Genomic DNA, 24,216 nt, shown 5'->3' on the forward strand with positions numbered 1-24,216 from the left:
AAGGATTTGTCCATTGAAACAAGTAGTCTAAACATGGGAAACGGATTAGAGAAAATCATAGACATGTATTTCAGAGAAACCAAATATAATTACTGTGATGAAAAGTAGAAATTTTAAAGGAAAATTAGACAAAAGGAGAGACTAAAAGAGGAAATAGTTGTTGCCTCTCGGTTTCTAGGTGAGGAAACATAGTAGAGAAAACTTTGGTTCCCCCTGTGATAATTGAAATCTTTACATTATCAAAACAGGTTCCCCATATGCTGTCACTTTGCCAAAACCAGTGTGTCATCTCTATTTTCTTGAAAGATCTGGCTGATTAGGAAACTGAAAGACAATTCATTTCCTAGCCACAACCTGACAACATTCTGTTTCATTTTCTCAGCAACCAAACAGAAATTAAAGGAGCACATTGGCACCCCCTTTTATCCTGTAAGCAAGCCTGGTTGAGGAAGTGATAAGTAACTTGAGGTCCTTCGCAACTGGAGGTTCAAGAAAGGGGCTTCAACTGTTTTCAATTCAAACCCATTTCTCACAACATACACATTACCAGTACTAATTTTAAAAATTACAACAGAAGGCCACATACATACATTCATAAAGGGGATAGTTGACATATAAGACAACTAATTTTCTTTCATTTACTGCATTGGAAGAAGAAAATATACACTATGGACTCAATCTTTCTTTAAAAAGGAATATTATAAAAAAAGACGTGAAATAGGGAATTATCATATAAAGATAAAAACTTCTAATTCTCTGTCCACTGGGTAGGGTAGGGCCATACTGTTTCCCTGACAAAAAAATGTGATAATTATGCGCTACGATCACCAAACTCCTTGAATTATCTGCCCACCTTTCTCCAACTGTTCGACTTCTCTCCTAATTCTCTTCATCAAATTTTCTTCTATTGGAATCAACAAAACATAGGTATCGCAAAAAGGGCTATGTCCTTTATGACACAACCACTGCAAAAAAAGAATCGTTTCTTTAGACGTTTTGGCCCATGTAAGGTATTGCTTCATTAGGGTTGGCTAATTTACAGAGGAAACTGGGGCAAGCAGCAGCTGGAACGATGTGATGCTGTCTGTCCAGTAAAGAAGTGCTCCTGTATCTGTCCATCCAAAGAGTAACAGTATGAGAAGATGGATCATATTTAAGCAAACATTTCCATAGAGCTACTCAAATATTTTCTGTTTTCTAAATCATGAATGTTCTTAGGCATTAAAATGATAGTCTATAAAAGTAGGTATGGACCAATTTGCCCGGAGGTTCGTGTGTCCTAGTAGTGCCCCCATGGTGGGAGGCTACATGATCAAGTTTTAAGCAAGATCTTGCACTGAGTTGCGAGATGATATGCACAATGTGATCTAAAGGTCCTGTAATGGATATAGATATCTCCTTTGTTGATTTTGTAGTTTTGGCTTTTGGGCCTCACTGAACCAGCTGGTTTATGATTTTGTTCAGTTGGTTCAGTGACCTAGGGCACCTTGTATGCATCCTCTGTGTTGGGCTATCAAATTGACCCAGAAGCTTAAGCTTTAAGGTATAACATCTCACCTCGCACACTGCCTCAGATGTGTGGAGTTGCCTCACATATTACGGATTACAAAGAAAGGGATGGGTTTATAAATGACAAACTCAAACTCCATAACCTGTACTGAAGCAGAGTTCTTGTACAAGCTTAAACTTTTAGGCAATATGTCCACAACATATACCATGCTAATATAGTGCTCTTAGAATTCACCCCCTTTTCTTTAGATAATTTTTGTAAATATGTGGCATCTCTTATTTGCATAATACAAAGATAAAATAAAAAGGACTGCACCCTCAAATAGATTTTTTCTTCTAGGTATCTTTTATTTTTATGTGTATATACTATCACCTACTTGCAAATTAGACAAGATTGGTGATGTGGAAGAGATATTACATATCTTAAGGAGAGAGATTGACTGTTGTTAGGAGTACCTGTCCTGCTTACCCAGTTTACTCCTTTTCTATTTTCATTGTCAAAGAGCAAAGATAAAAATGAAAAAACTGCAGAAGATTTTCTACAGGGAGGAGTGTGGAATGGGAGGAAAACAAATATTGTATAATGAGAGATACTATGCTCTCCCAGGGGTACAGGAGTTGGACATTAGGGGCTTGGGTACTATAAATAAAGTATTTTTAAGGGAATGGTTACACAGATTTGGTGCTGAGAGAGACTGTCTTTGGAGGAGAGTAGTCAGTGCAGTCTGGGTAGAAAGGAAGGTGGTGTCAGGGGACCATATAGGGAGGTGTTCGAAAAACTACTAGAAGAGGATTGGAGAAACTTTTGCAATATATTTCATTTCCAGCTGGAGATGATCAAGAGGAAAGGTTTTGACATGAGCCATGATGTCTACTGTGAGTTGAGAAGACCCTACAAATCCCTCTGTCCTCAATGGTGCATTCTTTGCAAAAGAAATGGAGAATCGATAAACCACCTTTTTCTTCATTGCCCTGTTACCATTGGACTTTGGCACAAGTTGTTCAATCTAGCAGGGTTGGCTTGGGTTCCTCCAAGGAGTATTGAGGACATGTTGGTTATTGCTTTTAAAGGCTTGGGGAACTCATTAAGAGGCAAGACACTTTGGCAAATTGCTTGCCTTACTTTGTTATGGATGGTATGGCAAGAGAGAAACAATAGGATCTTTGAGGATAAGGGGAGAACGGAAGAGATGTTGTGGGACTTGATTCTGTTCTTTTCCTCTCTTTGGGCCTCTTGTACTGCAGCTTTTAGAGGAGTTCCTCTTAAGTGTTTTACAACTCAACTGGACTGCGATTTGCGCTTCAAAAGTTTGAGAGTGTTGGGTTTTTTCTATGTTTTTAGTTTTCTTTAGTTGGGTGTTTTCTCTTTTGTTCAGTTTTTGTTTTGTGAGAAGGTCCTCTCATCCTTCTCTTGGTTTCTTCTCTTTCTCTTGTATCTCTTCTTTCTCCTGTATCTTTTCCTCTATTAATATACTTTTCTTCATTTCTGATCAAAAAAACAAATGATGTCTACTGTGAGGATGTGACACCGATGGCAAGGTTCCATAATCTTTCAGGATAGTGGCCTTACAGATGTCACAGTGACAGAGGACAGGGCTTTATTAGAGGCAGGGGGATATTGAATTCTGAGGTTTTCGATTAGTTCAATGATTAGAAATTGGAGATGACTGGCACCTTTTTGGTTCAATGACTCTTGAGGCACGGATGAGAGATGAAAATTGTTTGAAGCTGACCAAAAATGGTGCATTCTCAATGAAATCCTTCAATAATGAGGAATCTCATTGGATTTTCAAGAAGTGTCCATTATCTAGAGTACCTCAGCTCCCCACATAGGTGGGTTCTACTAAAAGGCTGACAGTTTGAGTAGCAAACCACATTTATGTAATGAGGAGAAGAATCCTCCCAATTTGGTGCTGCATGTCAAAGCCATATGAGGAAACTGCTAACCATCTTCTACACCCTTTGGTGGCCTAAGATTTGGGTCAATTTTTTGGACCTTTATGTGGTAAAGAGGGTGCTCCTGAAGTGCTGAACAGTAGGCAAGTTTTCAAGGTGGGAGGTCAAAAGTGCAGATGTTTGTCCTCTAGGTTTCTTGTTGTGTATGGAAGGAATGCAATAGGAGGATTCTTTCAGTGAGAAGAAATCTTTCTTACTTGTATTGTTTAGTAATCCTTAAGCATGTCAACCTTGGAATTCATGAAAAAAAAAGTATGATTCATTTCTCGGATTTCATTGTTAATTTGTTACAGCAAGTGGGGTTAGAAACAGGGATCAATTTTTGCGGTATCTTCCTTTTTCTCTGTTCGTTGAAACTTTTAATCCCCGTTTTGGAGTATTTATTTTAACAAAATCTTTCTTATCTATCATTTAAAATAAATAACTGAACAAAAAGAAAGAATAAAGACGAATTCGATTTGGAAATGAGGCCAAATGGAAAGTCTCTGCTTTCCCAAGTATTGCTTATAGAGGTTTCTTATTTGATTCTGGTTTCCTAAATTAGTCTTACATAGAGACTACGAAGTTTCAGCTTTTACAAATTTCTTCTTTTGAAAGTTCCTATTTCTCAGTTTGAGGAATTTGGTAATCATGCTCCAATACAAGCAAGAGTATAAAGACAAACAATCTCAATGAACATGATTATCTTCAGACTTTTGCACCAATTTATGGTGGAGATTCTAATAATCTCTTTTAGGTGAGTCTCCTCTATAAGTTTTTTTTATATAGGCAAAGGCAGAGAATGAGTATATTAATAAGAACGCCCAATGGCTAACCCAAAGCATACAGGAAGTATAAGACAGGCTCCTCTAGGCAAAAACGAAAAAAAAGAGGGATACAAAAAACTCACCCACCCTCATTTATAGCCCAACCACTCAAAAAAGTTAATTAAAGAATTAGGCCCTTCAGCTATACACAACTTAGACCAAGACCACAAATTACAAATAAAAGAATATTCCAACCTTTGGGTCGAAAAATCCTCATTTTCAAAAGCAACCTATTTCTTTCCTTCCAAACCATCCAAAAGAGGCACAAAGGGGCTGCTCTCCAAACTTTAACCCGCTTCTTGCCCACAAACACACCATACCACCCAAGAAGGATCTCCTTCACTGACGATGGAAGAACCCACATCACACCAAAAAGGTTAAATAACAACTCCCATAAAACCCTTGCCTTGGTGCAATGAATTTGAAGATGATCAACAGTCTCTTCAGCAACACCACAAAGGTAACATCCATTCGGAAGAGACCAGCCCCTCTTTTTTAGCTGGTCCAACGTTAGAGCTTTACCCCAAGTGGCTTCCCAAGCAAAAAAAACGACCTTAGTAGGAACACAAGTGCTCCAAATGATACTTTTCGGGAACGGGACTGTGCTGCTGCCCTCCAAAGCTCTATAAAAGGATTTCACAGAAAAATTACCATCCTTAGCCTCCTTCCACTGCATCTGATCCTCCAAATTGATAACCACCCTCTTCCCTTGCAATAAGAAAATGAATCTCTCCACCATCTCCATTTCCCAATCGTTAAACGGCCTAGAAAAGCGTGGGTTCCATCCCCCATCCTCCCCTGTAGCATCCCAAACCTCCGCCACCCATGCCTCTTTAGAAGTCACCAAAGCATACAAAGAAGGGAAAGAAAGACTTAGAGCCTTGTCTCTGCACCACCTATCCTCCCAAAATCTCACTCTTCTACCATCCCCTGTAGAAAAAACAAAAAAGTTTTTCATAAGAGGCTATTCCTTTCTAATTTCCTTCCAAAGCCCCACACCATACCCCTCCCTTACTTCCTAGGTACACCACCCCCCTTCTTCTACCCCATACTTCCTACTAATAACTTGTTTCCAAAGGGTCCCCCTTTCTTCCACAAAGCACCAACTCCATTTACCCAAGAGGGCTCTATTGAGTTTAGAAAGGCATCTAACACCCAAACCACCCTTTTTTTTATCCGAACAAACAATCGACCACTTCACAAGATGAGGCTTCTTCTCCAACCCCCCTCCACCCCAAAGAAAATCCCTTTGAATTTTCTCTAACCTCAATCTTACTACTCGTGGCAACCATAGCATAGACATATAGTATATGGATATGGTTGACAACGTGCTCCGAATGAGGGTAATCCTCCCTCTTTAGAAATAAAATGTCTCTTCCACATGGCCAACCTCCTCCAGAACCTCTCCTCCATCCCATCCCAAACTGCCACCAAGTTATAAGCAGTCCCTAAAGGAAGCCCCAAATAATAGGAGGGCAGCGCCCCCACCTTATAGCCTAATTCTAGAGCCAATTCCTCCACATTATCAGCCCTTCCCACCGGAAAATTTTTGCTCTTGTCCAAATTTATTTTCAGGCCTGAAATGGCTTTAAACCACATTAAAATCCAACACAAAGATGACATCTGCTCTGTGGTAGCTTCACAAAATATGAGAGTGTCATTAGCGAATAGCAAATGGGTTATTTGAATCCCGTCTCCTACCCTTCCCCTAATCCTGCAACCTGATAGGAAACCCCCACTTACAGCTTTATTAATGAGGGTGCTAAGGGCCTCCATCCCAATCACAAAGAGATATGGAGATAGAGGATCTCCCTCCCTCAAACCTCTACTGCTATGGAAAAAGCCCGACGGAGTACCATTAACCAGAACCGAAAAGCTCGTTGTGGATATGCACCATCTTATCCAGGCTGCCCACTTATCCCCAAAACCCATTTTTCGCATCACAATCAATAGAAAATTCCAACTTAAGTGGTCATATGCCTTTTCTATATCCAGCTTGCATAAAAACCCGCTCTCATTTCTTTTTATCAAAGAATCTATAGCTTCATTAGCTATCAGCACAACATCAAGTATTTGCCTTCCTTCAACAAAAGCGTTTTGGGCTGTAGACACCACCTTACTTAACACCTTTTTTCAACCTGTTAACTAAGACTTTAGCCAACAGCTTGTAAAAACCTCCCACCAAGCTGATAGGTCTGAAATCTCTAAGGTCGTCTGCGCCTCCTTTTTTTGGTATTAAAACCAAGAAAGTGGTATTCAAGCTCCTAACGAAATTTCCCCCCTCATGGAATTCTCTAAAGAAGCCCATAACTTCCTCCTTCACGAATTCCTAACTAAACTGCCAAAAAGCAATGGTGAAACCGTCCAAGCCCGAAGCCTTATCTCCATTCAGCTCAAGCAGGGCCGAGGAGATCTCCTCTTCCCTGAAGGTTCCTCCAACCTGGCTACATCTTCATCCCCGATTCAATCAAAGTCCAATCCCTCCAGGCTAGGACTCCAATCACCCGACTCTGTCAACAGATTCTAGAAAGCCCTCACCACCCCCTCTTGAATCTCATTCTCCTCTAAACACCACATTCTGTTAATTTTAATCTTCCTCAACCAATTTCTCCTTTTATGAGCATTAGCCATCCTATGGAAGTATCTTGTGTTTCTATCTCCTCCCTTGCCTTGAAACTTCACTCATGACTTTGTTGACCATGTTAGTTGGTTCAAAGATATTTAGAGTCTAATTAATATTGATACCCAATAGGGTACTCTTATTGAAATTCAACTTGAACCCATGAATGCATCCAAAAACCAACAAGATTACCTTGAGGTTGTACAGGTCCTTCTCTCTAGCTCTTGAGAAGAATATTGTGTCATCAGCAACTCCTCTAAGTTTTTAGCAATGCTATGTGCCTTTCAGCATCTGTTGTATACTTTCCATGTGCTTAGATGGTGAAAATCTACGTTAATGTGCACCGCTATGAACACAACCAATCCTCCCTTGATACTAATGTTATTTCCAAAACCGTATCCCCTTCATAATAAACCCTAACCCCACTTTTACCCTCACACCTAGCAGTAAAATCTGAGGTTCCCTTTCCTGTTCAAAAATTCCAATAAGGATTTCATTTCAATATCAGCCCATAAAATACCATACACCATAGCCAATCTACTCCTAAGCCCATCTATAAACATAATTTCACCTTCCCCTTGATAATACTGAAAACCATAAGCCCTGCCCACCAGTATTTTACCAAGCAGCAATATAAGAATTGTCTGTCATCATTTTACCTTGAAAAATAAAGAGTGCTAGACATGTTATTATGGGATGGGAACATTAGGTAATACCCTACATGGCTGAATTTTAAGATGTCTTCTTGTAAGAGGATATATAGATATGTAAGTTCTGTACTAGGCCCGAAGTCTTTCCCAGTCTGGTTAGACATCTTACAAAAACAGCATAATTCCCTTACAGAAAACTTAGTACATCATAATTTTCTAGGTAAAGAAGGGTAAGTATTACCTTGTCAAAAAGCATATTAGGCTGGCTTGGTAGATTCTGCACTTAATTCTCTTCTAACCAGCTTTAGGATCTCAATTACCTGCAACAAGCAAGAGAAATGGCTCAACATATTGACAAAACACACACACGCGTACATCTATATATATAATATATATATATATATTGCAAATGGAATACAAGAGAATCTTAAAATGGAATGACAAGGTACCACACAAACCTACATTAAGGCAGAAAGTCTATTTTTTCAATCTGTGTTCATATGGACATGTTCATGAATTGGATTGAGAACCATTTAAACTTTCTTTAAGAGATTTTTTCGTAACTTAGTGTCTATTTGGATACAATTCCTGTTTTGTGTTTTTAAAATCAGAAACTTCTACATAAAAGTAAAACACCTTGTATAAAAAGTATAGATTTACCTTATGTTTTTAAAAATTATTTTTAGAAATTTTAAAATTTGAGGTATCAAAATTTTAAAATCTATACAAAAAATATAGATTTACCAGGTGCCGTCAGGAATACTTAAGGGGTCTTTACAGTCAAACCTTCCTTCAAGCCCCTTTCACTCAGGAATTCATCTCCTTTCCAAGAATTGATGTCTAAGTCCCTGGTGACAGATCCATGGCATGTCTTTTTCATGTGAAAAGAATCTAGGGAAAATTTCTTATCATTCACTAGTTAATGAAAATGAGTAGCATTCTGTTTCATTCATGTTGCTTATGTAGAAGGGCAAGGAGTTCTCCAACCATCATAGTTTAAAGTTGCAGTATTGGTTACTGACTCGGAAGGTCCTAAGGTACATCCTTCTTGGTATCAGGCGATAACACAACATGCTAGTATAAAAGTTCAAAAATCTAAAAATCTTATGAAAATTATCAGAAAAATAAATGTGATCAGATAAACTAAAAAAAAATCAATAAAATAAACTTTTGTCACATTTATCATGATTTGAATAATCATAAAAGCATACACTAGGATTGGATTTTGATAATATTAAGAATTAATTTTTTTTATTTGATCACTTAATGCTAAATTCAATTAATTATAAATATTTTAAAATTAATTATAACTTTTTGATTTAATATTAATAAAGCAATTGTTAATTTCTTCCTGAATCAGAGGTAAGTTGGGAAAGTGATGTCACTCTGGCAATTTGAGGAGGCAGTCCAGAGATACCTGAAGTCTAAGTCAACGAGGGCGTCGACTTCATCAGTTGGGGGTGGTTTGTTAGCCCCTTAACTTGGACGACACTGCACTAAGGGCCCCATGGGCAAACACCTTGCACCCATGAGGGCCTCAGGGGTCAAGACAAGATTGAAATGGAGGCTACAACAGCATCATCAGTAGGCTAAGTGTTGCTGGAGGGGCAGCACTAGGGCTGGCACAAGGTGCTGCACACAGCACAGCAGTGTGTTGCTTGACATTACTTTATCCTAAAAATAATCGCATTAAATTCATATGGATGGGAAGCCTAATACAATGAGGAAACAGTCTCCACACGCTTGTGGGATTGCTAACTGAAATAAATTAGCAGTGAGAGATTTACAGAAGATCAAGAATTCTGATTTTATTTTCTTACTTGTTGGATGATTATGAATTATGAAGAACATCCTAGCCCTGTGACCTACCTTGGGTGGCATGAAGCTGGGGTGAAGGGCAGGTAGGTTCCAGGTTCAATTCTGTATACCAAAAAATTTACTTATCAAAAAATACTATTTACAAAGAACATCTTTTGAGATTCTTAATTAATTTGTTAAACCATACTTTTGTTCCAAAGAATTTTGGGTATTCTGAACATTTTTTCGTCATGGAGAAGATGCTGGAACATAAAAGCATCCCGGAACGTTGAATGCTCCTTTTTTCTTATATACAGCATATTAATGATAAAAGGAGGAGAAACATTATATATAAAAATTAAATAAAATAAAATGTTGTGTGTGTTATCCTTCTTGTAATGGTAAGTAATACTGCAATTCAAACCTCAATATATGAAGGTACAACCAGATGAAATTGGTGCCAATTAGAAGTGAGAATCTACAAGCCATGTGGCAGGCCAACAAATCAAAAGTCCGATGTTCTCTAGTCTATAATTCAAAGTCTTCTCTGAACAATTTTCAGAGCATTACATATTTTTTGCCCTTTGCAGTTAGAAGGTCCACAAGTCTTTTTTTATTTTGTTTTTTTGTTTTTTTGTTTTTTTTAATATTATAGACAACAAGAGCATGTATTAGAAACGTCACAAAGAGAGGTGGCAGGTCCTAAGTATACAGGCAGTATACACAAAACATCCTAGGTGGGGGGGTCCACAAATCATTTGCCGTACCTTTGGTGATCAGTCAAAGAATATAAAATTGAAGCCTAGTGATAATTAAAAGCCAATAATGTTCCCTTAGTAACTGATTATCAGTCATGACTCAACATTCATTTTAACTATGGTTCAAGATTAAAATGATTTCATCCATGAAATAAAATATTTTTCCTTCTCCTGTTTCATCAGTAGAGGACTACAGCACATTCTCATAAAGAATAAAATAGATTTCTGAATACTATGATCAATGACAGAATGCAGTTTTACTGTCTATTCCAAAAACTAACAAGCTAAACCAACTTCTGAGAACACAGAATAAAGCTTCAAAACTTATGTTCTGACCATATAAGTAAAAGTCAGATTTTGCAACCCTTGAAAAGGAATTTAAAAAAAAAAATCATGTAAAGATAATCAATCAGCCACAAAATTCAAGCTCAAAATAACAAAATCTTCTGAGAAATTGTCATCACCAAATCAAAACAAAAATTCTTACTAGAAAGATAAAACCTTAACATCCTCAAACGCTTAGCCACCATTCATGAGAAACTAAAAATTCAATCCTAACCCTAGAACCAGAATTAACAAAGAAAAAGGGGATAAACAAAAGGCAACAAGAGAACTCAAAATACAAGTGTCTCAATGATACTTCCTCAAAGTATGCAAGAAAGGAGAAAAACATGATAGCAGAGAGGAACAGTTGAAAGGCTCTATTCCAAATCTGTCAGAAAACTTTGAATTATATATTTTTCATCATTTAGGGCCTGCAAAGACAAAAGCTCCACCCAATTAACCTAATAGAACAATCTAAATTAATCTCCACCAGGGCATTGGAGGGTGAAACAATAATTTTGTTGCCTGGCTTTATGTGAAATATGATGATTTCTGCTGTTCTTTTTTCTTATTTCCAAGAGAGAGTTATTTACAGATAAAATTGCAGTACATGACAAAAATAAAACATGGAAGGGGATCACAATTTTGATGGTATCACTTCAAATAAAAATCTTGTAGGCTACAAACGGTTGAATCGGACATAATCAATTGACCATAAAACTACTCCTGTAACATAAATAGAACTTGGAATTTAAGGAAAGCTCCGCTCTCTTTGTTGGTGTTTTTGAAAAGAAACAGTTGCTTTTATCTTCCTAGGATGACTATTTCCAGTATGATGAAAGAAGAGATTCAAATGGACAAACAAAGACAAGCACAAAGTAATGCAAGAATGCACATTCAAATTACAATTTTACTGAGGAAAAATATGAACCATAGCTAATGTTAAGAAAGAGTATCTTACACCAGGATAATGTTGCAATATCGGTGAATAATGATCAAGTGCAATGTATATTTTTTCAAGAAGGCTTAGAAGAGCATCCACCTCATCACCCAAAAGATCAACCTGAACTCCAAGGAGAAAATCCAGTAAGAAAACGATAAACAAAATATATACAACAAAGCCCAATTTAGGATACATAAATTAAACATGGGATGCAATAGGCAATCACTGATGTCTTCTGTGTCATTTTTTAACAACTGATACAAAGTATCAATGCATTATCAGTTAAAAAGGATTCAGTACCCAATGCGTACCCAGATGAATGCCTTTTATTCTTTTTCAAGCTTTGAAATCCAAAATTAAATTTTTTAGAAACAAATAATGAACAGCGAACGTGTATCATTTATTATACTAAAAGATATTTCTTTTTTACATTTAATTAAGAAATATATATTCTGTGTAGCTACTCCCAAATCATCCACAATAAAACATACGCTCAAAACATATCAAACTGATCAAGAGAGAAAAAATAAGAATAAAATTAAAAAAAATTAAAAAGTAGGCCATAAGTTTAACAAGGGCATATTCTTCAAACAAATACAATAAAAAATTAGCAACAAAATATTGGTAATCTGAGAGTTGGAAGAAGAATGGGAAAAAAATTAGCAAAGAAAATTTTTTCAGAAGGGTACTGATACAAAAAGTAGAAAGCTAGTGAGCTTTGCATGTTGGAAAAAGGTGAGAACGATCAAGAACATATTTGGGGGGGAAAAAAGAGAGAAAAAGAGCTTCACACAAGTTTTTCTTAGCTCAGTGATGCATTGTTGGCATACAACGTGAAGTCGTGAACACATACACCACACACAAACACGGGGAGCAAGACAGGCAGGAGCCTCAATGTAACAAAGAAAATGACAGAAATACAAAGAATTTTTGTTTCCGATCTTCAGAGTACCAAATACATTTCCTATTTCTAGAACAGTATCGGAAATAGAAATGCCTTACCTGTTCTCTAATTCACTTTTTTCCTTGAATACAAGCAACAATGCCAATCAATCACTAAGCTTTTAATTATAAGTTACCAGCCCATCTTTTAATGTTTTGCTCCTTGCGATAAAAAAAAATGAGTCCAGATTCCAAACTACAGAATTATATGAGGTAAAATTCCAATCATTTTATGTTCTGACATTAATTATCTAAGGTTTTCTTGCAACCTTTTGTCACAACAAAGGTACCCAGCATTTGATTCAGTGATTGTACATGCCTATAAGATACAGAGTTGAGCCCAAAACATTTTCTTCAAAAACCATGGAAAAGAAATGGCATAGCAGGGTTCCTCTGGGAAACTGAAGAAAACATGTGAGGTCTAACCTATTTTGTATAGTGGAGGAGTTCAATTATATTTTGATCAGTTTTTGTATCTGTGGGAAGGATTCCTCATCCTTCTCATAAACTTCTTATTCCTAATTAACACATCTATTGTTTCTGATAGAAAAGAAAAAAAAAAAACATATGCTAGCATCTGTAACAATGTCAATTCAACTTCTATTGTGCAATATAATTACAACTAGTTTATCATTCCTAACCTGTACATGCAATGCTGTTCAATTTTCAATACAAGCATTTCATAGTATAAATACATGCAAGAGATAACCATAATATCATTTTAATGTAAATCAGGTTTTAAATTTCCAGAAACCACACAGGTCAAAAAGTAGTTCGAAGGATGGTTTCAACAAACATACTTCAGTTTCAGCCTTTTGTAGGTCAGAATATCTCCTCTCAAGCCTCTGCTTGTATCGCAGACTTGTTCTTCTAAGTATATTAGCTTTCTGGATAAGGGGAGTCAATTGAGAATTTGCATGTTCCAATCTGAAAACAAACAGCATATATTATACTTTTCAAATCAATAAACTTAACTCAAAATGTCACAAAAAATAAAAAATAAAAACATCTTTAGGCCAAACCGCATCAAAGATACCACGAGACATGATTCATACCATTACTATGAAACAAAAAAGGTAAAATCCATTCATTTTTTAAAGTAGCCATGGACCACCAGTAGCATACATTTTTATAGGATCTTTTTTTCTTTAAATGACAGGATCCAGGTGCACCCTCAAAGAGTAGTGAAGAATTTCTGAATTCCTTTATTGATACTTTAGGTACACACCATACACATATATATACACAACTGATTGAATAAGAAAAAATCAATCTAGCTTGATTCTCTCCTAAAATTAGGAAACTGAATCATCCTAAATGATCTCTCCTTCTTTATTCCTAAAATACTTTCCTAAATTAAAAAACCCTAACTTTGAATGCCAAATTTCAACACTCCCCCTCAAGCTGGAGAATATATATCATATAATCCCAGCTTGCAAGTTAAGTCTTCAAAGTTAGGCCTAGGTAAAGCTTTGGTGAGGATGTCTGCGGTTTGGTGCTTGGTAGGAACATAGTTCAATCTAACCGTCTCACTAGTCACCTTCTCTGTGATGAAGTGTCTGTCAATCTCAACGTGCTTGGTCCTGTCATGATGCACGGGGTTCTTTGCTATGCTTATAGCTGCCTGATTATCACACATCATCAGAATTGGAGATGAACTCGTTTGCCCCAGTTCACTAAGAACCCTTTTTATCCAAATCCCTTCACAGATTCCCTGTGCAAGAGCTCTGTACTCAGCTTCTGCACTACTTCTGGCTACAACGGATTGCTTCTTACTCCTCCAGGTAACAAGATTTCCCCAAACAAAAGAACAATATCCAGAAGTGGACCGCCTGTCAATGATGTTTCCTGCCCAATCCGCATCTGAGTATACTTCAGTGTCACGGTTCTCTGTCTTTCTGAAGAATAGACCTTTCCCTGGTGTCATTTTTAAATATCTAAGAATCCTGTAGACTGCTTCCATGTGTTCCTCAGTGGGGCTGTGCATGAATTGACTTACAGCACTCACTGCAAAGCCAATATCTAGCCGAGTGTGTGAGAGATAAATCAAGCGCCCGACGAGCCGCTGATATCTCCCCCTATCTACCGGTGTACTTTCTTTCTCGATACCAAGTTTCTTCTGACTATCCATAGGAGTATCAATTGGTTTGCATCCAAGCATACCGGTCTCCTTAAGAAGATCGAGTATGTATTTCTTTGAGAGACTACAATTCCCTTTCTTGATCTAGCCACTTCCATACCAAGGAAATATTTCAAATTTCCAAGGTCTTTAACTTCAAACTCCTCTGACAAATACTTCTTCAAATTCTGTAATTCCTCCATATCATTCCCAGATAGAATAATATCATCAACATAGACTATCAATATGGCCATTTTCCCGGCATGAGACTTCTTGACAAATAGAGTATGATCAGCCTGACCTTGTTTGTAGCCCAGCTTCAGGACTGCTTTTGTGAATCTATCAAACCAGGCTCGGGGAGATTGTCTAAGGCCGTACAAGGATTTTTGGAGTTTGCAAACCTGATTCTTTGCCATACTTCCTTCGAAACCAGGTGGTATTTCCATGTAGACTTCCTCTTCTAGGTCACCATTTAGAAACGCATTTTTTATGTCCAGTTGTTGCAAGCACCAATCTTGATTGACAGCCAATGAGAGAAGAATCCTGATAGTGTTCAGTTTTGCAACAGGAGCAAAAGTCTCCTGATAGTCTATCCCATAGGATTGCGTAAACCCTCTAGCTACCAAACGAGCCTTGAATCTCTCGACTGATCCATCTGCTTTGTATTTATGGTGAAAATCCACTTGCACCCCACGGGCCTCTTCCCAACCGGCAAATCTGTGATAGTCCACGTCCCATTCTTCTCAAGTGCATCAATCTCATCTTGTACTGCCTTCTTCCATTCTGAAATTTTTAATGCCTCTTGTATTGTGTTGGGAACCTGAGTATCATCAAGAGAAGTAGCAAATGCTCTGTAAGATGGTGATAGCCCTTCATATGTAACATGATTCCCAATTGGGTGATCTGTACATCTCCTAACACCCTTCCTCAATGCAATCGGCAGAGTAGAATCATCAATGCTGGGAATTAACACCTCTCCAGCCCTATCCTCACCTATGTTCTCTTCAGGAAGACTTGAATTGGAGTCAATATATTGGCCACATGTTGACTGTGATCCGTGCTCTAATTCCTGTCTTTTCCTCCTCCTGATGTAAACTTGTAAGTTCTCATTAGCAAGTTGTGGGGCTATAGGTTGAATAGGCATGGGAGACTGGATGGTCATAGGAGATGGCTGGACTGATGACGGTATGGGTGTGGACAACTCAGTGGGCGCGAATTGAAACTCTGAGTGAAAAGAAGGTACACCCTCAAGAAGAGACTCCCAAACTTGATGTTCATTCATGCTCTCCCCCTGAACATGAGATTTGGGATAGAAGATTAAATGTTCAAAGAAAGAGACGTCCATGGTGGTGTAAAATCTTTTGTTGGTTGGAGAATAGCATTTGTACCCTTTTTGGGTTGGAGAATACCCTAGGAAAATGCACTTATTCGCTCGAGGAGCAAATTTGCTACGATTTTGAGGATACACATGAATGAATGCCGTGCAACCAAATACTTTGAGTGGTAAATCAGAAGAGGCTACACGGGTGTGAGGAAATTGTTTTAAGAAAAGTTGACGTGGGGATTGAAAGGTAAGCACTCTGGATGGCATACGGTTAATCAAATAAGTAGCTGTGAGAATAGCTTCCCCCCAGAAATAGTTTGGAACATTAGAGGAAAACATAAGGCACCGGGCAACCTCCAAGAGATGTCTATTCTTGCGTTCAGCCACCCCATTTTGTTGTGGGGTGTCAACGCAAGAACTTATGTGGATAATGTCGTGATTTTGAAGATAAGTACTGAGACTACTAGTAAAGTATTCCTTTGCATTATCTGACTTGAGGACTTGAATTTTGGAATTGAATTGATTTTGAACCATAAGATGGAAGGTTTGAAAAATGTGCCCGACCTCTGACTTTTCTTTCATAAGGAAAACCCATGTTACCCGTGTATGATCATCAACGAATGTCACAAACCATCGAGTGCCAGAAATATTTTTTATCCGGGAGGGACCCCACACATCACTATGTACTAGAGAGAAAACAGTCGAAGGTTTGTATGGGATTTGAGGATAGACTGTTCGAGTATGCTTTGCAAACTGACAAATTTCACAGTGATAAGATGCTGGATTTTTATTGATAAATAATTTGGGAAACAATTTTGCAAGGTAAACAAAGCTAGGATGACCAAGGCGATAGTGTAACATTATAATCTCACTATCTTTATTGACCTTAGAATTTGACACAGAATTGAAAGACTCTAACATACTCTGAGACTGTACGCAACTTGCTTGAGAAACTTGGTTTGAGAATTGACCACATGAGAGGAGGTAGAGCCCGGAACACAGTTCAGCACTGCCAATCATCTTCCCCGATTTCAAGTCCTGAAAAACACACAAGTTTGGATAAAATTTAGTAACACATTGGAGATCACGGGCCAATTTGCTAATGGACAAAAGATTACAATCCAAGTTTGGAACATGGAGAACAGAGTCAAGATACAAGTCTTTAGTAAGTTTTATAGAACCTGTCCCGGCAATTTTTGACTTTGAACCATCAGCAATATGGACGGATGAATGACCATTACTTGGCTTGTAATTTTGAAGAATGGTAGCATCTCCTGTCATGTGATCAGAAGCACCTGTGTCCACTATCCACGACTTCATTCCTCCTCGATTAGCAGTGAAGGCTACACCGGTAGTACTGCCACTGCCAACCTGGCTTAATAGTTTCTGTAGCATCTCCATCTGCTCTTTGTTGAATGGACTCGGCTCGGGAACAGAGGTGCTCTCAGAGTTGGCAGCCACGTGTGCTCTGCCATCTCTGTCAGACCGTGACTTTGGTTTCCAATCAGCTGGTTTGCCATGAAGCTTCCAGCAAGTCTCCTTATAATGGCCTGGTTTCTTACAATAATCACACCAAGGCCTATCCCGTTTCTGACGATCTCCACCACTACTATTAAATGACCGAGTCGCAAGGGCAGAGGCATCCAATGTTGGGGCAGGTTGCTCTTTGGATCCCATCATCACTTTCTTTCTACTTTCTTCACGCCTAACCTCTGAAAAAGCCTCCCTGAGACTTGGCAGGGGTTTAATGCCCATGATTCGGCCTCTAACATCATCCAATTCCCTGTTTAGTCCTAGGAAAAACTTGAACAGTCTCTTTTGTTCCACAATTTTCCTGTATGTTGCTGCATCATCAGGACATTTCCATGAGTGAGTCTCGAATAAGTCAAGGTGCTGCCAATACCTTGTGAGTGTGTTGTAATACTGAGTAACTGTCTGCTCTCCTTGGCGGAAGTCATGTAGGGCTGATTCAACCTGAAAAAGTTCTGAAATATTTTCAGAACTTGAGTAAGTTTCTTTGGCTGCATCCCATATGTCCTTTGCAGTCCTAAACAGCAAGAAATTTTCACCTATGTCATTATTCATGGAATTGATAAGCCATGACATGATCATGCTGTTTTCAATCTTCCACTTCCTGAAACCCGGTTCTGTAGTTTCTGGCATGACTGCTTCTCCAGTGAGGTACTCATCCTTTCCTTTACCGCAAATGAACAGCAACACAGATTGTGACCACTGTAAGTAGTTATGGCCATTTAATTTGTGTCCTGTGATGAGAATAGGAGAGGAATCACTACCACCAAGGTTTGGAATTTCAGATCTGCCTCCTAATTCTGGTGACGTGACGCTGGATACTTGTGATGATGCCATTCCGTATTTCGTCATGGACCGGAAAGGTAGAAGAACACTTCCCAAGGCACGTGCAGGGATTGGAGTTGAGGAAAAATAGCCGGAGGACGTCGGAAAAGCTGATCGGAGGGCTCGCGGAGGCAAAAAGACCCCAAAAGAGGCACGTGCAGGGCTTGGATGGCAGAAACAGGTACGTAGGGTGGCTGGTCGGCGTCAGGCGAGCTTGGAGTAGGAAGCGCGTCGCCGGAAAGTGGCTCACGCGCCCTCACGCGCCGGCGCGTGAGATGCAGTCGCCGGCCGGAAAAACGCGCGTGGGCGGCGCGTGGATGGTTTTCTGGCTCCGGTGTTTTTGGAAAAGTTGTAGATCTCCTCCAGACGCTCCTTGCGGTGTGAAAAAAACCGTCGCCGGGAAAGTTCGCCGGAAAAGTTCGCCGGCGGTGAATGTTTTTCTGACGACGATTACCGATCGGAAAGCGTTTTCTCCCTTGGCTCTGAGAACAGGGACTGATGACCGGAATGAGAGATGGTCGGATTGAGAGATGGCCAGAGAGATTTGGCCGGAATGAATGATGGCCTGAATACGAGGTGGCCAGAAGGGATTAGGGTTTCAGAAAACTGGCTCTGATACCATGAAGAATTTCTGAATTCCTTTATTGATACTTTAGGTACACACCATACACATATATATACACAACTGATTGAATAAGAAAAAATCAATCTAGCTTGATTCTCTCCTAAAATTAGGAAACTGAATCATCCTAAATGATCTCTCCTTCTTTATTCCTAAAATACTTTCCTAAATTAAAAAACCCTAACTTTGAATGCCAAATTTCAACAAGTAGAGAGGAAAATGTGGGTTGGTAACTCCCTCTTTACAAGGGTAGAAAGACAAGAGATGCATATTTCTCCCCTTATTGAAAGAAAAGAGATCAAGAGGTTTGAATGTGGTTAATTTCCCATTTTGTCCTTGATGTCTTAATGGGACTAATGATTAGATCAATTGAATGCTTTTTGTCCTTGATGTTTTAACAACTTTCACGAGGTCATGGAAAGGAGGTAATTTCAAAAAGATGGACACAAAGCAGAGCAAAAATTACGGTATTGGTTAATTTAATTCTAAGGTTAAGAAAAAGGAAGATAAGTACACAAAGGTAGACAAACAAAGAGAAAAAAAAAAAAAGATGTATTGCTTGGTTTAATTACAAGCATGGATTTGGTCATAATATGCTGAATGATTTTTTAAGGTAATATGTCTAATCTAGTAATCTCCTACGTTTAGTATGCCCACTGCTCTAATTTCAGTATCGACGATGGCCACATGTAAAATGAAGAGACGGATAACTGATTCACAGGATGGAGAGAGAGAGACAGCAAGGAGATAACAAAGGCCAAGGCCCCAAAAAATGAAATTACTAACAAGGATCTCACTTCAAAGGCATGTTTTCTTCATGAACCATACTTTAAGCTCAAATTGACAGAAGACAACTTGTGAACTACCTTGACATTATCCTATTTTCTTTAATGAATTAGTTTTCCATGCAGTTGATATATTGAAAATCAAACTTTACAAATTTGGTATGTAAGTAAGATGGTTATGATGATTTCTTTTTCTGATAAATATTTTATAAATAAGAGTTTTTTTAGTGCAAGAAACAGAAATTCCAAATAGTGACCATGAAATTCAACTCAAACAAAATAGATCCAGCAATGACTAACTACATTGGTATGCTTTGCACTTAACTAAGGTAGAAATAAATAATAATAAATAAACAAATGTGCATCAGTTTTTACAACTTTTACTTGAACAATTCAGAAGCAGTAGACACTGACATGAAAAAAAAAGAAAAAGAAAGAAAAGAGAAAAGTGAACTACAAATTATGGGTAACTCAGGTTGGATTCAGACATAACATCCCTGTCATGGAAACAATTTTTTCACCCATATCAGCATGATCAGGATCAACCATTTAATTAATCATATATGTGCATCCATTTGAGACATGCAGACATCCTACAAGACTTAGCCTTGCCTCCCTAGTCTCAAGAACCATGCAGAAAATAGAATCAGTTATGTCAATGACAGTTACCAAAGGCTCAATGCATATTCATGAATCGCAAAGAATAAAAGATATCTATAACTGAGGATGTACCTGAAACTGTTCCGTTTGATATCCTTTTCTACTCGGCCCTCAAATTCAGCCATCACTTTTGATAATCCATTCATAAAAACAATGATAGATTCCATTTGCTTACTGTGCTCCCTTTCTCTTGCTTCAACCAATGATAAGGCATTCTGCGTCTCCTGGGCAACAGCAAGAAGCATCCTTCTTTGTTCATCAGTTTCCCCTAACTCCTTTCTTGTTATTTCAAGCTTCTGTTTTAGTTCACATATTTCCACCTTCTGTAGATCAATTTGCTCCAATGCCTCGACCAAATTACCCTTTGTTATATCTGCTTCATGACTGCTCTCAGAAATAAATATCTGCTGCTGATTTGTATGTTCTCTCAAATTATTAAGCTCTTGAGAAGCTAGCTCGAACTGCTCCTTTTCTTTCACTAATGCATCTGCTATTTCCAGTGCACACCTCTCCTTTTCTTCAAGTGATGCTTCCAGTAAGATTATCTCTTGCTTTAATCTTTCTTTCTCGTCAAACTCTAATCTCAATGCCTTTTCTTTTTCCACTACCTTGATTTCAATGGAAACTCGAGCTTCATTTTCACGATCATATTTCACATTCATGATATTGAGTTTTGCCTCAGCATCCTTCATCGCTTCTCTATATATGATTGCAGAGAGCCATTGCATGATAATGAACTCCAGGTCTGAATCTTCAATTTCATATTTGCTAGTAGTCTCAGAATTCTGGGCAGCTTCTCTTAAAATAACTTCATAAATCTGTTGCATAAGAGTAGACTCCATATTTGACTCTTCAGTATCGCATTTGATCTGATTAGTCACTTCGCTGAGAATGCATTTGTTTACATCTTCACTAATGGAAGCTTCTATTTTTGCATCTTCTATAGCAGATTTAAGATTCCCTATATTTTTCAACAATTTTGCCTCTGCCAAAGAATGTTGTGACATTTTCTCTGCAGCAACAGAAAGTTGTGTCGAGAGGTATCTAACTTCCTTTTTCCTATCTGTAAGTGAGTCCCTCAGCTGGTGGTTTTCTGAAAGAAGGGTGTCTAATCTGTCCTTCAAACTTCCTAAACTCTCGGCATTGTTACTAAATGCGGGTAACTTCTCATTTTCCACAAGAATATCATCCAATTTCAAGATGACCTCTGGGATCTTTTTCCGCATTGCATCAAATTCCTTATCCTTTCTCAGTGGCAAAGAAGATCCCCTTTCTTTTAAGAATTTCCCCTTTAGACTGATATATTGTTCAGCCATCTCTTGCACTTGAGACTCATGGTTTCTCCTCATCTTTGTCATCTCAGTCTTAAAATGGTTGAACAATTCTTCTTTTGACATGTGCTTCAGTAGTGAAGATGATTCCAAATTCTCCGGCATACTGGTTTTAGACTCCTCATGTTTGCCGTTTCCCTCCCAAACTGAAGTTGCAGGTGAAACATGGTTGCTCAAAACCTTGCGGTGAAAGTGATCAGTCCCTTTTGTATTATTCCATTCCTCACCAATCTCACAGGAACCATGAGATATTATCTGCCCAAATTCAGATGTGGAAAGCATCTTAGAAATGGCATCTAATTCTTGGCGTAACCTTGAAATCTCTTTCATCTTTTCTGGCCAGTATACACTTCCATTACCACAAAAATGAGCATTCTGATTCCACAATCTCTCTTCAAACTCTTCCCGAAGACTTCGAATAGAATGTTCGATCACCATAGCTTCAATTTCTCCTTGAAACTCCCAGTCCTGCAACCACTCAGAGACCGATGCCTTAGATAAGTATACAATATTGTTCACTTGCTCATACACAGTGTCTAAGGTAGTCATTAGAGTATCAATTGTCTTATCCACATCCGTCCATTTTTCAGATGCCTTCTCTTGTAGAATGCCACACAATCCCACCTCAGAACTTGAATTAATCCTCCTCATAGGACTAGATCCTCTTATGCCACTTATTTCTTTCTGGAGTTTCTTAAACTGCTCTCTAGCTGAAATTTTTAGGTTTCCCAAAGATTCCCTCAGCCTGTCATGTTCGGCTAAAGCGGCCAAGAGGCTCGAGGCTGACCTGCATTTTTTATTTTTTGCCTCATGGAAATTTATCAGGGACCTAAATGGGTCAGTTTCATCTGCATCCACATGACAAAAATGCAAAGCTTCCTTCAATCCAGCCATCTCCAAGTTCTTCATAGCAATTTTCTCATTTGCCTCTTGAGCAACAGCATTCACCATGCCCTTGATGACAGAATTACTCACCATCCTTGAAATGGTCAATCGATCATTGATATCTTCCAAGTAGGAATCCAAATCCTCAAGGAGGTCATCACCAAGATTCTCACTCCCTTTAACACTATTGCTAAGCTGCACTGACTCATCACCACAAGAAGAAACACTAGCATCTGAAACTCTTATACTCTCCAAAATCTCTGGACTCTCCATATGTACCCCGAAAAGATGCCACTATCAATATAACATAACACAGAAACTCCACTATCTTGAACCCATATCAGATCCCACAGAAGCTTTCTAATCTGCTAAAAAAAACCAGAGTAAAATCAAGCAAATTTTTAATTAAAAACATCCACAAATGTTGACAATTATCTGATCAAATTCTCAATTATTAAACTCCTCTGGGGTAAAGTTTGTTAAAAAATTGAACTAAAACACAAAAGGGTCTGCTTGAGTGCTAAGAAAACGAAGGAACAGAAGAACAAATCAAAGCAAACCACTGAAATCTTCTGTTAAATTAACAAACCCGGCCCCAAAAGAAAGAAACAACAAACGGAACCCAACTGAGACAAAAACTAGTTTTAGGCTCAGTTCATTGAGTTGAGTTTTTTTTTTTTTTTTTTCTTCCTTTTGGGCTTTAGAAAACCGTAAAAGGAATAAAACCTCAAAAGCTCCGAACCTTCAAATTCTTCAATTTTCCCACATTTTCTCAGCAGCCAAACAGACCCAGAAGCGCAAAGAGCAAAATGAAGTGAATATTCTACCTTATACCTTCAACACCATTAATTCTAAGCTCCACCCAATACTTCCAATTCAAAACCCATAAATAAAAAATGAAAATAAAAGAAAAATAAAATTAACAAATACCCAAAGATATTGAAACAATTCAAACGCCAAAATACAAAACTTACATGCAAAGCAATGAGCTGAGGTGGCACTGAAGAGTCGAAAAAGTTTCGAACTTGAGGGGTTTAGTCTGACAATTTTGTGGGAAAATCTGAATTTTTGAGTTACTGTTTTTAGGGTTTTTTTTTCTTTTTTTGAGAAGTGGAAAAGGTGAAGCGAAGCAACTTGGGTTGAGCGGGAGTGAAGGAAAATGAAGTCAACCTCAAGATAAGCATTATTTACATGTTTGCCCTTTTTGACTTTACCTAAAAATCTTCACAAAAATAAAAAAAAGAAACAAATTTGAGATATGAAAAATTATGAATTTATGATTTAGGGCTTGTTTGCATTTGGAATATCATCCCTTGGTACTTTTGGTTGTTTGAGTGTTATTTTGTGGCTTCATGCCAAACATATAGTCAACCATGCCTTTGACACTTCAAATTTTCAATTTCTTTTGTGAGGGTGTTTTTTTTTTAATCAAATATTTCAAGAAAAAAAAAATTGGATTTATTACCAAAATAACAATAATAATAATAATAATTACATGTATTATAATTTCTTTTATCATTATAAAATTGTTCTTAGATTATTTTATAAGAAATAATTAATAATATATTAAAAAAAAATCATGGGGTGCATATGGGCATGGGATAATTTTTTGAGAGAGAATTAACGGTCATGGATTAGGTAATTTGAATTGGATTGATTACTTAAACCATAAGGAAGGAATCTTGGGGTTGGGGGAAAGAAAGAAAAAGTAGTGTGTTTAACTAATACAAGTTAATTGTTTAATTAATAATGATTCTAATCATGATTAGTTTATAATTAATGATGTCACTTTTTCTCTTTTCTTTTCTAAAGCTAAGTGACGTAGCCCAT

General features: G+C 37.9%; 2 protein-coding genes across 5 annotated transcripts; both read right to left on the minus strand.

Moving 5' to 3' along the window:
• Positions 1 to 565: 565 nt before the first annotated feature.
• Positions 566 to 23,515, minus strand: LOC117923573 (WPP domain-associated protein). Of its 4 annotated transcripts, XM_034841926.1 has the most exons (7): positions 23,361 to 23,514; positions 23,129 to 23,254; positions 20,243 to 22,751; positions 13,106 to 13,232; positions 11,382 to 11,483; positions 7,783 to 7,861; positions 566 to 1,111 (listed from the first exon to the last, which is right to left on the minus strand). In XM_034841926.1, exons 3-6 carry the CDS (start codon positions 22,657 to 22,659, stop codon positions 7,799 to 7,801), a joined length of 2,709 nt encoding a protein of 902 aa, XP_034697817.1. In that variant the 5' UTR covers positions 22,660 to 22,751; positions 23,129 to 23,254; positions 23,361 to 23,514; the 3' UTR covers positions 566 to 1,111; positions 7,783 to 7,798. The 4 variants fall into 4 exon arrangements, 3 of the variants coding, with proteins under 3 accessions (XP_034697817.1, XP_034697815.1, XP_034697816.1); XM_034841924.1 differs by lacking the exon at positions 23,129 to 23,254; XM_034841925.1 differs by lacking the exon at positions 23,129 to 23,254 and having other exon boundaries at positions 20,243 to 22,754.
• Positions 988 to 6,203, minus strand: LOC117923090. The gene is made up of 3 exons (XM_034841339.1): positions 5,600 to 6,203; positions 4,538 to 5,201; positions 988 to 1,111 (listed from the first exon to the last, which is right to left on the minus strand). Exons 1-3 carry the CDS (start codon positions 6,201 to 6,203, stop codon positions 988 to 990), a joined length of 1,392 nt encoding a protein of 463 aa, XP_034697230.1.
• Positions 23,516 to 24,216: the final 701 nt, after the last annotated feature.

This window comes from Vitis riparia, chromosome 10 (assembly GCF_004353265.1).
Source record: "Vitis riparia cultivar Riparia Gloire de Montpellier isolate 1030 chromosome 10, EGFV_Vit.rip_1.0, whole genome shotgun sequence".
Classification (NCBI taxonomy): domain Eukaryota; kingdom Viridiplantae; phylum Streptophyta; class Magnoliopsida; order Vitales; family Vitaceae; genus Vitis; species Vitis riparia.